Source organism: Lissotriton helveticus, chromosome 9 (assembly GCF_964261635.1).
Source record: "Lissotriton helveticus chromosome 9, aLisHel1.1, whole genome shotgun sequence".
Taxonomy (NCBI): domain Eukaryota; kingdom Metazoa; phylum Chordata; class Amphibia; order Caudata; family Salamandridae; genus Lissotriton; species Lissotriton helveticus.
The window spans coordinates 642,768,829-642,782,794 of record NC_136070.1 but is presented as its reverse complement, the minus strand read 5'-3'; the positions used below and the strand labels follow the sequence as shown (position 1 = coordinate 642,782,794).

General features: G+C 44.6%; 1 protein-coding gene across 3 annotated transcripts in view; it reads left to right on the top strand.

The window, feature by feature from the left end:
• PCNX3 (pecanex 3) overlaps positions 1-13,966 on the top strand; it is a 713,235-nt gene that overhangs the window by 213,847 nt on the left and 485,422 nt on the right. For 2 of the 3 annotated variants that reach the window (XM_078660716.1, XM_078660717.1), the window contains exons 7-10: positions 1,513-1,633; positions 2,923-3,092; positions 3,248-3,344; positions 8,018-8,138. In XM_078660716.1, the coding sequence (XP_078516842.1) occupies positions 1,513-1,633; positions 2,923-3,092; positions 3,248-3,344; positions 8,018-8,138 (509 nt within the window). The remainder of the gene's footprint in view (positions 1-1,512; positions 1,634-2,922; positions 3,093-3,247; positions 3,345-8,017; positions 8,139-13,966) is intronic. The other variant, XM_078660718.1, reaches the window with a different exon arrangement.

The following is a 13,966-nucleotide window of genomic DNA, read 5'->3' as shown; positions in this document are numbered from 1 at the left end:
ACTGGCATTCACATAGTGTAGTCACTAACCCATGCATTCAGTAAGACCCATTTAATCACTCACTTATACCGTCAGTCACACACCTGTTAAATCCTCTATCCAGACACTCATACACCCACTCATTCTTCAATACACCTTGACATATATATTTATATATAAAACACTTTTAAACTTTATAGAAACAGTCACTGGATGATGTAATAAGTGATGTCATCAGTGATGTCACTGACCATGTCATGTATGATGTAATATGTGACATCATCAGCAGTGCATTGCGGGGGTGTGAGTTAGTTAGCTGAACTAACTATAACGCCAACATTTCTGTGGTTTTGTAGGAGTGAAATGTCCAACTAACTATAACGTCCCTGAAACCTATGTTTTTTTAGTGACTTTTTTTTAATATATATTTCCAAAACAATGCTGCTCCTTTCTTCTCAAACAGCACGCCGCAGACACAAATGTTGCAAAGCGTTGTTTATTATCGTTGCAAAGCGTTGTTTATTATCGTTGAAGTCAAGACCCAACGCGTTTCGTGGACAACCCCTTGATCACAAGTAAAGGTGTCTCTGTTTCAATGCGTTTAAATAAACGATCATGTGATGAACAAACATAATGAAAAGACTTCAAAGAGTTACTGCACTCTATTCATCCGTCTTAAAAAGGGAAAAATTGTTTACAGTGAAAGAAAATGAAATAACATAATTTCTTAATTCTGTCAGAACCACATTATAATAGTGTTAGATTAAATCAGTGTTTCGTGTGAGTGTTCATTCAACCAAACTTTATTGACACTCACTGTATCTAGGTTCAATTTCACCTATTCTATAGTAAAGTTATGAAGCTGTCATTCTTAAACTATATATATATATATATATATATATATATATATATATATATATATATACTTTATGCTCTTACAATGGAACGTTACTCCTGATATACATATCTGGTACCAGTTTTATGCCCTTGCTCAGTAGACTGTGAGCTCATAGTGTACTGTATACCATGTATGTATATGAGGGGGTTTTGTTGTTGTGTTCTTTCCATTTCCACGATGTTTTGTTCTTTTTATCATTGAATCCTGAACCATCATTTCAAATGCTTCCCAAAGTCAAATACATCTTTGAAACTGTATCACAAACTTATGAGAAATGTTATAGTACAGTACCAGCATTGCATATCCCATTTCTACTTTGTGTATGGTCCTATTATACTTTTGACGTCTTTTCTGTTTCTTTGCTGTTCATGATGCAACTCTTATGTGGCTTTCCTATTCATGTTCTCTTGCTCGTCTTTGATATTCTCCTTTCTTACTCTCATGCTCCACACCATCTCAGTAGTTCCTCCTCCCATCTCTCATTTTGTATTTACCCTTTGTATATGTGGTTTATTCTCCGTTATGTGTTATGTTTGTACCCAATTGCTGAAATCACTGACTGCCTTCTTCGGTTCACCCCTAGCTCTCACTCCCCTGCTCTTTGCCTCTATTCACTAAATTATTTACTTCTGTAGGTGAGGAAGGAAACAAGCGTGACCGGTCGAGCAGTGTGAAGCGGACACAAGCCATTAGACGTCGCCACAATGCAGGGAGCAATCCCACGCCACCATCTTCAATCATGGGGTCACCTCCCAGGTAAGTTGCCTTAACTCTGTGTGGTCCGTTTGTGTCCATTACAGAAGGGCCAGGGTAAGTGCCTTTCTGACAACCTACTTCTGCTCTGTTGCACCTCCTGCAAGTTCCTAAACCTCAAAATGTCTCTGGTTCTAAATCTTGAAACTAACCTACAGCATTGTCTTTCTTGTCCAATCTTGAGATGGAAGCTTGCTCTTCTAGACTGCAGCATATCGTTCTGTGACAAAGTGCCTTTTTAATTTGGTCTCTCGGAAGAATATTCCCGTACTCGTGTGCCCTCTTCACTCGTCATCCATTTACCAAATGTAGGCTGCATTTTATGTCCGTAGGGGTTTCTGGATACCAAGAAAATACGCCACCACAAAGATCATTAAAATGTTGCTACATTTAACGATTTGGAAAACTTCTAAAATATTTGTAATGAAATAAACCTGAATGGCACAGTAAATCAGCCATCAAAAGTCTAGACAAATGTGGGATATTCATATCAAACGATGTACAAAGCATGCTTTTGCGAAATTAGTAGAAAAAGCTGAGTTTGGTGTCCAGTAAATTCCAGCCCATCACCTTGAGAGAGATTAGAGGCACTGCAGAGAACTTGCCGCATGTTGTACCCTTTTCATGTTATACCGTTATTCAAATATGATCTGCTATCCTGTACTTTGCTTTGCAGGCACTTGCCCCGATCAGATGAGTGTCAGTTTTCTTGTTGCTCGCATCCATAACCAACATTCGGTCAGTTGTATTGATTAACCCAGCTTTTTGCAGCGGCCTGCTTATTTTGTATCTACATGATGAAGGGCCTATGAATGAAAGAGAAGTCTTCTTTGAATATTCTTCAATTGGCAGCTCCAGTGCAATGGCTGCCCTCTTTTAAGAAGCATAGTTTGTCATGTATACCCAACACAGTTGATAATAGTGGGATGAATTAAGTGCACCTTAATTTGAGAAGGACGTAGATAACTAGAACTATAGAATAAGACTTGGAGAGATAAATAGGATCCCACTGACTTTGCCTCGTCTTCTCCAAAGTTCTCTACCCCTCCGTGTCATTCTTGAGCTGTTGTTTCTTCTGTTTTTCCATTGCAATGATTTTGCATGCTGCTGAACCAACACACCTTAGCCCGCCCTGTTGATGTAGTTACAGGACTTGCACACTGTTTAGGCATTGAATCTTGACCCTCATGCAAGATCTCCTTTTCCTGCTTGGGTTGGTGGAGGGGTTTGCCCCCCCCATTGCCTTATCTGTCTCTTGGCTATATTGATAAAGGATCTTTCTCTTTACTCAGCCTTCAGGACATTCAGCGTGGCCGAGCTGCCTCACAATCCCGTGCCCTGACATTGCCCTCAGCTCTACAGTTTGCTAGCTCCCTGCTTCTGCCACGTGGCCCCATCCACGAAGCTTCCAACTTTGAGGACACCACAGAAGGTGCAGTGCACTATTTTGTGGATGAGAGCGGTGAGTTGGTGGGTGGAAAAGCATGTGTCCCCCCCCCCCCTGATATTCATTCCACTTTTGAAAGACCATATGGTTCTCCTTGAAGTACATATTTTGTCTCTTCACCTGCTGATATTGCATTTCTTTGCTCACATTGCGGTATTTGTTCCCCTCAGGCGTCCGGCGCTCATACACCTTTGGAGTGGCAGGCGGGGGCTACGAGAACCCCATGGCACAGCAGGCCAATATGGATCACGCCAATAACAGTGCATGGTATGTTTGTGAGTTGTTTGATTCTCTTGTAAGTCATTCCAGACACAGTTGCCATTAACTGAGATTCAGTCTCAGTAACTCCATTAGCCCCCTCACAGACCTTGAAATTACCTCTTTAAATCTCCTATATTTGGCAGGTATAATCCTGCCTCTTGTAGGAACCCCTCATTTCCTTAAAATCCCATTAGCGTTTTGCTCAATACGGAGCAGTAAACTCTGTTATATTTCAAAGTCTGCACTAGTGCTGTGTGCCTCCTGTCCATGTTGGAGTGCTGGATACGCTATGGCGGCAGTGCACAGGTGCTGATAAATATGTGATTCAGCAAATTTTTTGGGTACTCCTACCAACACCCAACATGCACGCTCTCCTGTGCTCTTCGTCCACTATTGAGCATGAACTCTTATCCATGTCCAACATATGCCCTGGAAGGAATTTGTGCAATGCTCAGAATGCGCCATCTTGTGCTTACAATGCACCATATGCATCCTCATCTGTACAATGTTGAGAGGGCTACTTGTTACCTCCACTACCACATCCCATGTGCATTATCCTTGAAATGCCAAGTATAATCTAAGCATCTCCACGTTTTTGTCAAGTGTGCACTCCTTTTATCAGCATGGCGGGCTGTGTGCAACATTGTTTTTATGTATTCTGAGCTTGTACTATTGTAAACCTTGCCATTATTAACATGCACACAACCCCTTTGGCTGGCCAGTATGCACCTGTAATCCTATCACGCCATCTGTGCCTTCTTGAGACTCTGGCGTTGCAGGTTCATACTTGTGCATTTGACTGTTTTGGCCTGCTTGGGCAAGATCTCTAGTCATCCCAGTGATACACTTTGCATAATGCATGTGCTTGCTTTCATCCATGTGAATCCTGTTACCCAGACTCAATTATCGACCCTCTGTTAGTGTTTTCAAGCCATTGCCAATAACACAAAAAAATCCCTTTTCAAAATCATTAAATTTGTACCATTTGAATAATCGGAAGGAGTGGAACTCCACGCATAATCCAGGCCTACAAATCGCTATTCAAACAAATCATCAAAATCAACTTTCATTAAACATATCACATCATACTTAATATTAAGATAAGAATAAAAATGATCTAAAATAAAGCAGTTTGAGCCACCAAAAAAAGAGAGAAACAAGCATTTGCAATGTAATAGGTCCTGCATTTGTTAAAGTTAGAGCTGTTGGCGTTGAGAATGTTTTTACTTGTGTTTTCTTAATTTGCAGTGGAGTATTTACATATGCATAGCTTTATTGCCATTGGTATAGAAATAGTGAAAGTAAAAGCATTGTAATTTTTAAAGCCAATAGCTCTAACTTACCCCCAGCGTCCGCCAGCTCCGTCCTCGCCTGCTCTCGCCCATCTTTCTTGTGTCGGGGCTCAGACATCACGTCTGGAGTCCGGTATCAGTCGCGGCATGCAGACTTGGCGGGGGCAGCGCTAGTGGGTGATAGGCCTAGATGTGCATTGAAGGAGCCGGCCTAGTAAAAAGCGGTGACCTTCATAGATGCGGAGGTCTGAACAGCACGCAGGCTATTCCCACTGCCTTTCTGTGGCGGCCTCGAGTGTTCCCACCACATCTGCTCTTGCTGGGAAGCGAAACAGCTCAACCAATGCACCTCCCCGGGGAATGCCAGGCGCATTGGTTGGTGCCTCATCCTGGAGGGTAGGCGCTCTGACAGGTGATCATTTCTTTGCAAGATGTAGAAGAGGTTTCAAATGACTTTCACTTCCTTTCAAGTGTTGGATCCAAACATCCTATTAAACAAGCACTGGCAAAGAAAATAACTCTGGTGTTTACTCCCAGCATTTTGGCTTTTGTCATGGTCTTTGTAACTTCCTAAAATCAACAAGAAGCACACAAGACGTCAGCGGTCCTTTCATTTAGTTGCTTCCTTGTGAAATGGATCCAAAAAAACACAATCCTGCGAGTGGTGCACGCACGCAACAGCGAGACATGTGGTTTCAATTATCGCGCCCGTGTCTGGGCACGATAATTGAAACCACATGGCGGCTGGTGCGCGTAATGGACACCAATAGGCCGTTGGCGGAGCAATGTGCCCGCCTTTGGCCAATTGCGTGCAGTCTCATAAAAAGACGTACGCAAAGGCCATTAGCGTGCCCCAAAAGGAAAAGCACATGCTCGTGCGTGTGCGATTCCTAACTCTGTTTCTGAGCCCCCCCCCCAAAAATGTCTCGCGCTGCACGAGCACTGCTGCGCACTGCCACGCTAGGCGCGAGACCTAAAAAACTGTCTATATAGATAAGTCTATATATCCCGTTGCCTAAAACTAAAGGGGAACACGAATGCTATACCTGCCCAAGACTATTTCCAAAAATGAAACTTAAAGAAATATACAATAATTTTACGGTTTCCCATCACTCACCATTCCAGGTGACATGCTTCATCATCTGGGTATCCTTTGACAGGGCTACTACTCCACCCTATTGATGGGGGACCCCAAGGATGTTTTTTCTTTATAATAGGTAGTATACAGATGTGAGCTAGCGTGTTGTAGAGTGTATGGGAAAAGTGCAGTGCAGTGCAAATGTGAATGTGAAGTTAAAATTGAAGCGTGGCCAGACCACAATTTTATTCTTGTCTGTCACAATCAAATATTAAAAACTGTGCAAAAGAACAGTTTCAACAGATAGCTGTCCATAATATTCAATTGGTCAACATGTTTCAGCACATGTAGATAGATCTGCACCATGTGCTTTCATCAGGACTTAGCAGGTATTCATGCTACTGCAACAGTGAAAAATAATAAATAAATAAATTAAATGTTAAGCAAGATAAATCAACTGGGAAACAATACAACCTTGTCACCTGTTTCTCACAGTTGTCAAATCTCGTATCTCTTGAAAGATCTAAAGAGTATGGAGAAAATACTTCACCCCACCTGGCAACGGCTCAGGGTAAAGAAGGCACCGCTCTGTCCGTCGGTACCTCTGACGGTCATCCAAGCCGTCGGGGAGATCGCATTATATATAGATCAGTCATCAAATAAAAATATTGATTCTATAAAAGTTATGTATTATACCGTTTTGCACATAATGAAAACAATGGGTACACAGATTTGCACTTTTACCACTTTATACATCAACAAATATCACCTGTCATAAAAACACGATTCATAAATTCATAAAATACTCATGATCATAAAAAACAATCAATGATGTTCCTTTAAACGCAATATGTTCAGTTGAATATATCTGTCGACGCGGCGTTTCGGTGAAACCATCAAATTAACATCACCTTCAGGACAAAAATTAATATTCAAATATCACTTTTTAATGTGCAGATGTGGTATTCAATGAAGAAGATTGTCTTGTAGTTTGGAATCGTAATAGAATCTTCCATTTGTAGATTATGGTGTACAAAGGGTTTTAGCAGCAGTCCTGAACAAAAAATCATAAATTGAAGGATGGTCCGTGGTATTATTCAATAATAAACATAGTGCATAGCGAATCAAACCTTTTGATGCACGCTATATTGAGACTCAAGTTGGCAGTTAAAATTCCAACTCCGTTATATGCAAAGAGCAACTTTTATTATTTAGTTGAATTATTTTCCTCTTTATTTTGGGTAGTCTCTTTAGATCGTTCACCAGGCAAATGCTGCTGTATGTAGAAAACGGTCTGCAGAACTAAAAATGATTATGACAAGTGGTTATTAATGGAAGATTCTATTATGATTCCACACTACTAGACAATTTTTATCTTCTTGATTTAATACCAAATCTGCCCATTCAAAAGTGATATTTGAATATTAATATTTTTCCTGAAGGTGATGTTAATTTGTTGGTTTCACTGAAACGCTGCATCAACAGATATATTCAAATGAACATATGTTTAAAGGAACATCATTTTTATTATTTTTTTAGGATCATGATCATTTTATGAAATATATTTTTGACAGGTGATATTTGTTGTATAAAATGGTAAAAGTGTAAATTTGTGTACCCATTGTTTTCATTGTGGCAAAACAGTATAATAATTTTTATAGAATCAATATCTTCGTTTGATGACTGATCTATATAGACTTGTTTTCTTTCTCTTTTTCGGTGGCAAAAGGACTGCTTTATTTTATATAACTTTTATTCTTATCTTCGTATTAAGTAAGATGTTATATGTTTAATGAAAGTTGATTTTGATGATTTGTTTGAATAGCGAGTTGTAGGCCTGGATTGTGCATTGAGTTCCACTTCTTCCGATTATTCAAATGGTACAAATTAAGTGATTTTGAAAATGTATTTTTTATGTTATTTGTATAAGTGCTTCCCGTCCCCTCTCTTAGTATTGTGGCGGACTCTTTTGAATTTTTGGTTCAAGCCAGTGCCACCTGTTACTCTAGCCAGTGGCTGTGCCAATATGCTTTCCACTGAAACACTGTACTTTTCATCAGATAGAGACCGCCTAGTGTGCCCATGTTAGTGTTGATATGAAACTTCTTAGCCTCCAATGTTTTGAACCGCCTTACTGGAACTCACTGAACACTGATCTCCCATTCCTGTCCAGTCTACATTAAGATTTAGTTTTAACCAACTGCCCTCTGCAGGAACAATATTAGGTGCCAATACATCATGTATTTTTTTCCCATTTGCTACAGTTCTCTCTTAGCTCCTTTTCAACATGGCTGTCTTCCTCTTAACAGGGACCGTCACTCACATTCATCGAGCTTTAATTCTGCTGATGTGCCAGAGGGGACCCCGGCTCTTTCGCTGCTTCCTCCAAGGAATCCCATTGGTATGCGAGTACCCATTGAAATCCCAGAGGTAAGAATGTGGAACCTATAGCAGCATGCCTGCTATGATTGTCAATGACCGGCTTAAATCTACAAATTGAGAAATATTACAACAGAAGCACAGTCACAGTCACAGTCACATATTCAGATTAGGATATTGGTCTGCATGAGGGCTAGAGAAAGAAATATATTACCCTAGAGAATGTCTGGAAGGCCTTGTAAGTAAAGCCATTTTAAAGCTTAGGCAAAGCGAGCAATTGCGCAGTGCTCTTCACCTTCCACTGGACCCCCTGGTAAATTGCGCAGTGCTCCTCACCTTTCAGTGGGCCCCCTGGTAAAATGACTGAGACTTGTAACAAAGATGTGCATAAAAACACTAACTCTCTTTAGGTCTGGTGTTAACCAATTTGATTTTACACAAAATGATTATAGAATATACCTCTCCAACATTGTATCTTTTATATATTCACATGCACAAATCGTCCCCCCCTATCGTCCAGCTGTGACTCCCCCGTACATTAGCATAGCAGTGAACAGTGTAAAAATATGTAGTATACAATGTAAAAAGGCCTTAGGCCTGAAACATAGTATCTTTAGTAGCCCATCCAAAATTCAGCCAATGAGTTGAAAGCTTAAGCTCTCTGCTCTCCCTAGAGACCACCATAGGCCAACTTTCTCCCGCACATCATGTGATGGGGAGTTCCCTGGCAAACCTTGGCTCTGACCATTCGTTGTACCTGAAATTGTTACTATTTTGGTCTGCCTTGGGTTTGAACGAGCCCCATCTTCAGCACTTAGGTACTGTGAATTGTTTTTAGGGAAGATTACTATTTTTTCTGGATCAGGGAGCTCATTTGATCCGACAACCAACCACCACCATGGCAGACTGAAAGAAGTCTTTATTTAAACCTTTTTCATCTAGTGGTAGAAGATTTACACAGATGACCCACATTATCAGTGTATTTATTGCATTTATTCAATTCGAAAAGCGTCAGAGTGCGATATTTGTAAGACTTTTACAAATAAAATGTTTAAGGATGGAAAAAGAGGTTGGCATTATTCCTTATGAATAAAGAGAAGTTTCTTCCATCTGAAGGAGATGCCCCCTCTTCGGGGCGAGGATTCAGTGAAACTGGTCTATCCAAGCACCACCACGAAGGTAGCGCACAAATGGACACTTATGCAGTTTTCTGTGCATGATTTATTTGGTACCGTGCTTGCAGCCAACTTCTCTGGTAATCCACGGATAAGCATACCTCTGGACACTATAGAGGAGATCAAAGTGTAGTAAAGAAGAAGAAATCCTCAAAAGACTTATCTTCAAAGGAACTATAGCTGACGACGACCATATCGTCTGTGACGACCATACTGTCTACAATGGTCCTGCTCTCAACGACGAATCTCCCGTCTATGACGCTGCTGACGATTATCATACCGTCTACAATAAAATCAGTGTCCATGACAACACAGTCAATGCCCACTCTGTCAACCGTAAATTTAAGAGATTTTTTTTTACCATTAAAGGTGTCAAATGTATCTCCAGCTTAAATAATGTTGTCAGACCAAAAAGAGAAGGCTAGTGATTATGCCTTGATGCCAGCTTACATCCCAACACATTTGGATGTAAAATAAGTCCCAGAGTTTAGAGAAGAAATGGATTTGAGGAGTCCTACAACAAATATGTTCATCAAGATTATACATCTCAAACTGCTCAAAATGGTATGAGCGAGGAACCACCAAGATATTCTAGGGATCCGGATGTGGTTCAAGTGCTGACAGATGATGGATATGTTCAGTGTAATTACCACAGCAACCAGCCAATACATCTGAATATGGTTTTACCTTCTAAAACCCATTCTGCAACCTTCTCCACCTGCTCCTTTACTGGTTTTGCCTCCTCAGCAACTATTGTTACTATCCCTTCATCTTCCGCTAAGGAAACCATCTTTAAGATCTGTTCACAGAGAGAAGATGTTAGCTGCAATGGTTCTGTATATTTTGATATAGATGAGGAGGAGGGTGAACTTTCACAAGACAATGGAGGAAAAGATGATAGCGGACGGGAATTAACTGTCTCAAGTGGAAATTATGATGGACTGAATCCACAGGATTCTACAAATGATCTCTAAATTTAATTTATTAATAGAAAGGGCTGCCAAGAAATTCAGCCTGCCAATGAAGTCTGTAGATCAGTCATGCTTTCTTTATGACTTTAGTATTAAATATTTTTTATTAAGTAAGTTAACACAGTACAGGCATCAACAATCAAGAGCTCTTGTCATACGTGGCATCCCACACAGGGCCTCAAGTGCATCAAAGGGGACGGAGGTACGCAGTATATAGCAAATCGTGAGTATACACAGCAAGCCGCCTACAACCCATCACGGGCCGGCCGCGTTTCAAGCAGTGCGATGTTATTCAAGGCAGCTCCAAGTTTCCCTGCCAGTCCGTCCCCTCCCTCGCTGAAGTAGAATATGGCTGGCCCCCATAGATCGAATGTGTAGGTTGCCTGGACCCTCAGGAACTTCCCCCCCAAACCCACCCTCTCTTGCATCAACTAACCCCACCCCATGCCCAACACTCTCCCCCCCCCCCAACGTCCCACCCCAACAAATCCAAACCCCTTCCCCCCCTCCCCCCCTCCCCATGGTCCACAGTCTCACGTCAGCTGTTCACACACCATCACTTCTCCGAATTCGGGGCAGGTTCGTTGTTTCTCACTTTCGGGCCTGGCTCCGTCAACCTCAACAAGCGGAGATACCTCGGACAGGTGACTTCTACGAACTCCGAGGACAGGAGGGCTAAGAACGGTTGCCAGAGCTCAGCATACTTCGCCCCTTCCCCCGCCTTATACAGGGAGAGCCTTTCCATACCCAGGACCATCCATAGGCGATGGAGCCATCCTTGGTATGTGGGTATGTGGGTCGTGCGCCAATGTGCTATGATGTTTTGTAGCGCCGAACCTAGAGCTATAGCTATCAAGCGACCCCTTCGTGATCGTAATGGGTAGGTCAGTGCATTTGGGAGCCCCAGGACGACGTAGGAGGGGAAGCGTGGGATTTCGGTGTCAAAGTGTTTGTCTACGTCGTCCACGACTCGACCCCAGTAATCCTGCAAAAGACTACACTCCCACAGTATATGCGTGAGGGTGCCTAGTTGTCCACAGCCCCGCCAGCAGAGGGGGTCTTTGCTACTGTCCATTTCATATAGTCGTTCAGGTGTGTAGTACCAGTAGGTCACCACTTTCGTCAGAGTGTCAGTGAGCCCCATATGATACGCCGAGTGCCGTGCTCTGTAGTATATACCCTCCCATTCCTTATGTGTAAAGGACCTCCCCATCTCCCTTTCCCAACGCGCCCTACTCGCGCTATAGGTGTATTTGTGTTTGTGCGTGAGCATTTTGTATAGGTCCGAGATTAGCTGCTTGTCTGATTTGCGGGTGATCAACCAGTACTCAAAATCCGTTAGTCGCCTATCCGCATCTGCTCTGACTGACTTGTTAAGGGCCCAGTGCCCGACTTGGAAATAATGGAGTCGCTCGGTCTCCGGGAGGCCGAAGTCTTGGCGTAATTGTGGAAAGGGGATTATCCCTTCGGAATCATACATGTGGCAAAGAGATCGACAGCCGGCCGACTTCCATCGTTCGAAGGCCTTCCCATCTAGCCCCGGCTGGAAGTCAGGGTTATCGAGGATGGGGGTGAGAGGTGAAATGGGGGTGGTAAGGCCGAGCTCCAGCCCAACCCGGTCCCAGATCTCAAGGGGGACTCGAGTAATGTGGGACGCATACAGGTTACGGGGCCTGTGCGCCTTGCGTATGAACGGGATCTCTTGCAGAGTGCGCCCGCCACCGCTTGGTCCTGGAATAACCAGTGCTTCCCGGATTCCCATTGGACCCATTCCGCCAGAAAGCGTAGTTGCACCGCCTGGAAGTATGCGGATAGATTCGGAATCCCGATCCCCCCCCTGTTCGGGCGTGAGCATCGCGATCTGGGCTTTCAGGCGCGGTTTCCTCCCATTCCAGACAAATCGGGAAAGTTCCGACTGCATCACTTTAATCCATCCCTTAGGGGGGGCGAGAGGTATAGTGCGAAAAATATAGAGAATCTGGGGTAAAATTGTCATCTTGATTGCCGCCACCCTGCCTAACCAGGACAACGGGTAGTGCTTCCACTGTCCCAGCTCCTGTCATACCCTCCGCCGGAGGTGGTCATAGTTAACGTCCACCGTGGTTTGAAGGGAGGCAGCCAGTTTGATTCCCAGGTAGGGGACAGCTTCCGTAGCCCACTGCAGCGGGAACTGGGACTGCAGCGAGGCTCGCGTGTCCACAGCGAGAGATAGGTCAAGGGCCACTGATTTCGTCAGGTTGACTTTGAAGCCCGACACGCTGCCAAACCTATCAAGGTCGCCCATGCAGGCTGGGAGAGAACTTCGGGGGTCCGCGAGTGACAACAAGACATCGTCTGCATAGAGACTGACGACGTGGACATCTGCTCCAAATTTGATTCCTTTGACCTCCGGGTCAGTTCGGATGAGCTGTGCTAGCGGTTCCATGTAGAGGGCAAACAGGAGAGGGGACAGCGGGCACCCCTGCCTGGTGCCCCTCTCAATCTGGAAACGCGGGGAGGACAAGCCATTAACCCTGACCGAGGCCGAAGGGAATTTATAGCAGTTCAGTACTCTTGTCCGGAATTTGGGCCCCATACCCGCCTTCTGCAGGACTTTCTCCAGATAGGGCCAATGAACCCTATCAAAGGCCTTCTCTGCATCAATGGCCAGCATCATGTATTCGCCCGGTGTGCGGGCCGCCTTCTCAATGAGGTGGAGGGCCCGTTTGGTGTTGTCAGAAGTCTGACGTTCCGGGATGAAGCCCGACTGGTCCGGTTGAATTAGACCTCCCATGTAGGGGCCCAGTCTGGAGGCGAGGATCCCCGTATAGAGCTTAAGGTCAACGTTTAAAAGGGAGATGGGCCTGTATGCCCCCCAGTCGGTGTGGTCTTTGCCTGGCTTGGGTATAACCGCAATGGAGGCCTCCAAGAGTTCCCGGGAGATTGCTCCGTCTTCCGCAAACGATGTGAAGAGTCTGGCAAGGAGCGGCGCAAGCTGAACACAGAAGGTTTTGTAGAAGCACGCCGGGAAGCCATCCGGCCCCGGCGCCTTCCCGAGTTTGAGCCGCGAGATCGCTGAGATGACGTCCTCTGGGCGGATGTCTCTCTCCAGAGTTTCCATTTGCTCCTGGGTCAGGGCCGGTAGAGGGATTCCGTCGAGAAAGGCTGATTCCGCCTCCGGGTCAGGCGGGTCTGCTCCGTATAGTGTGGCATAGAAGGCGCTAAAGGCCCCCGCTATTGCTCGATCGCCGGTAACTCCGGTACCGTCGCTTCGTTTCAATTCTTTAACCTCCCGTTTTTGAGCAACTGTCCGCAGTTTATGCGCCAAGAGACGCCCGCATCTGTCCCCCCCGGTGTAATAGGCGTGTTTCAGCCTCAGCGCTGCGTACTCCGCCCTGTCGATGTCCAGTGCCGCCAGCTGTTAACGAGCAGCTCGTAACTGACGCCAAATCCTCGGGGCCCCTGTCCTTCTGTGAATGTGCTCCAGTTCCCTGGTCTTTTGGGTGAGCTCATCCCTCTTGGCCTGGCGTTCCGCGTTTTCCGCGGTGGAGATCGAAATGAATTCGCCCCGCAGCACCGCCTTGAGCGCGGCCCACTGAGTAGCCAGCGTGGTGTCCCCGTTACTATTATGGGACAGGTAATCTTTTATGGTTCCCTGAATTCTGGCAACCGCATCCTGTTTGTGAAGCAGAGAATCCCGAAGCCTCCACACTCTACCCGGGCGCGGTTCCTGTGGCCCTGCCAGGGCGACCAC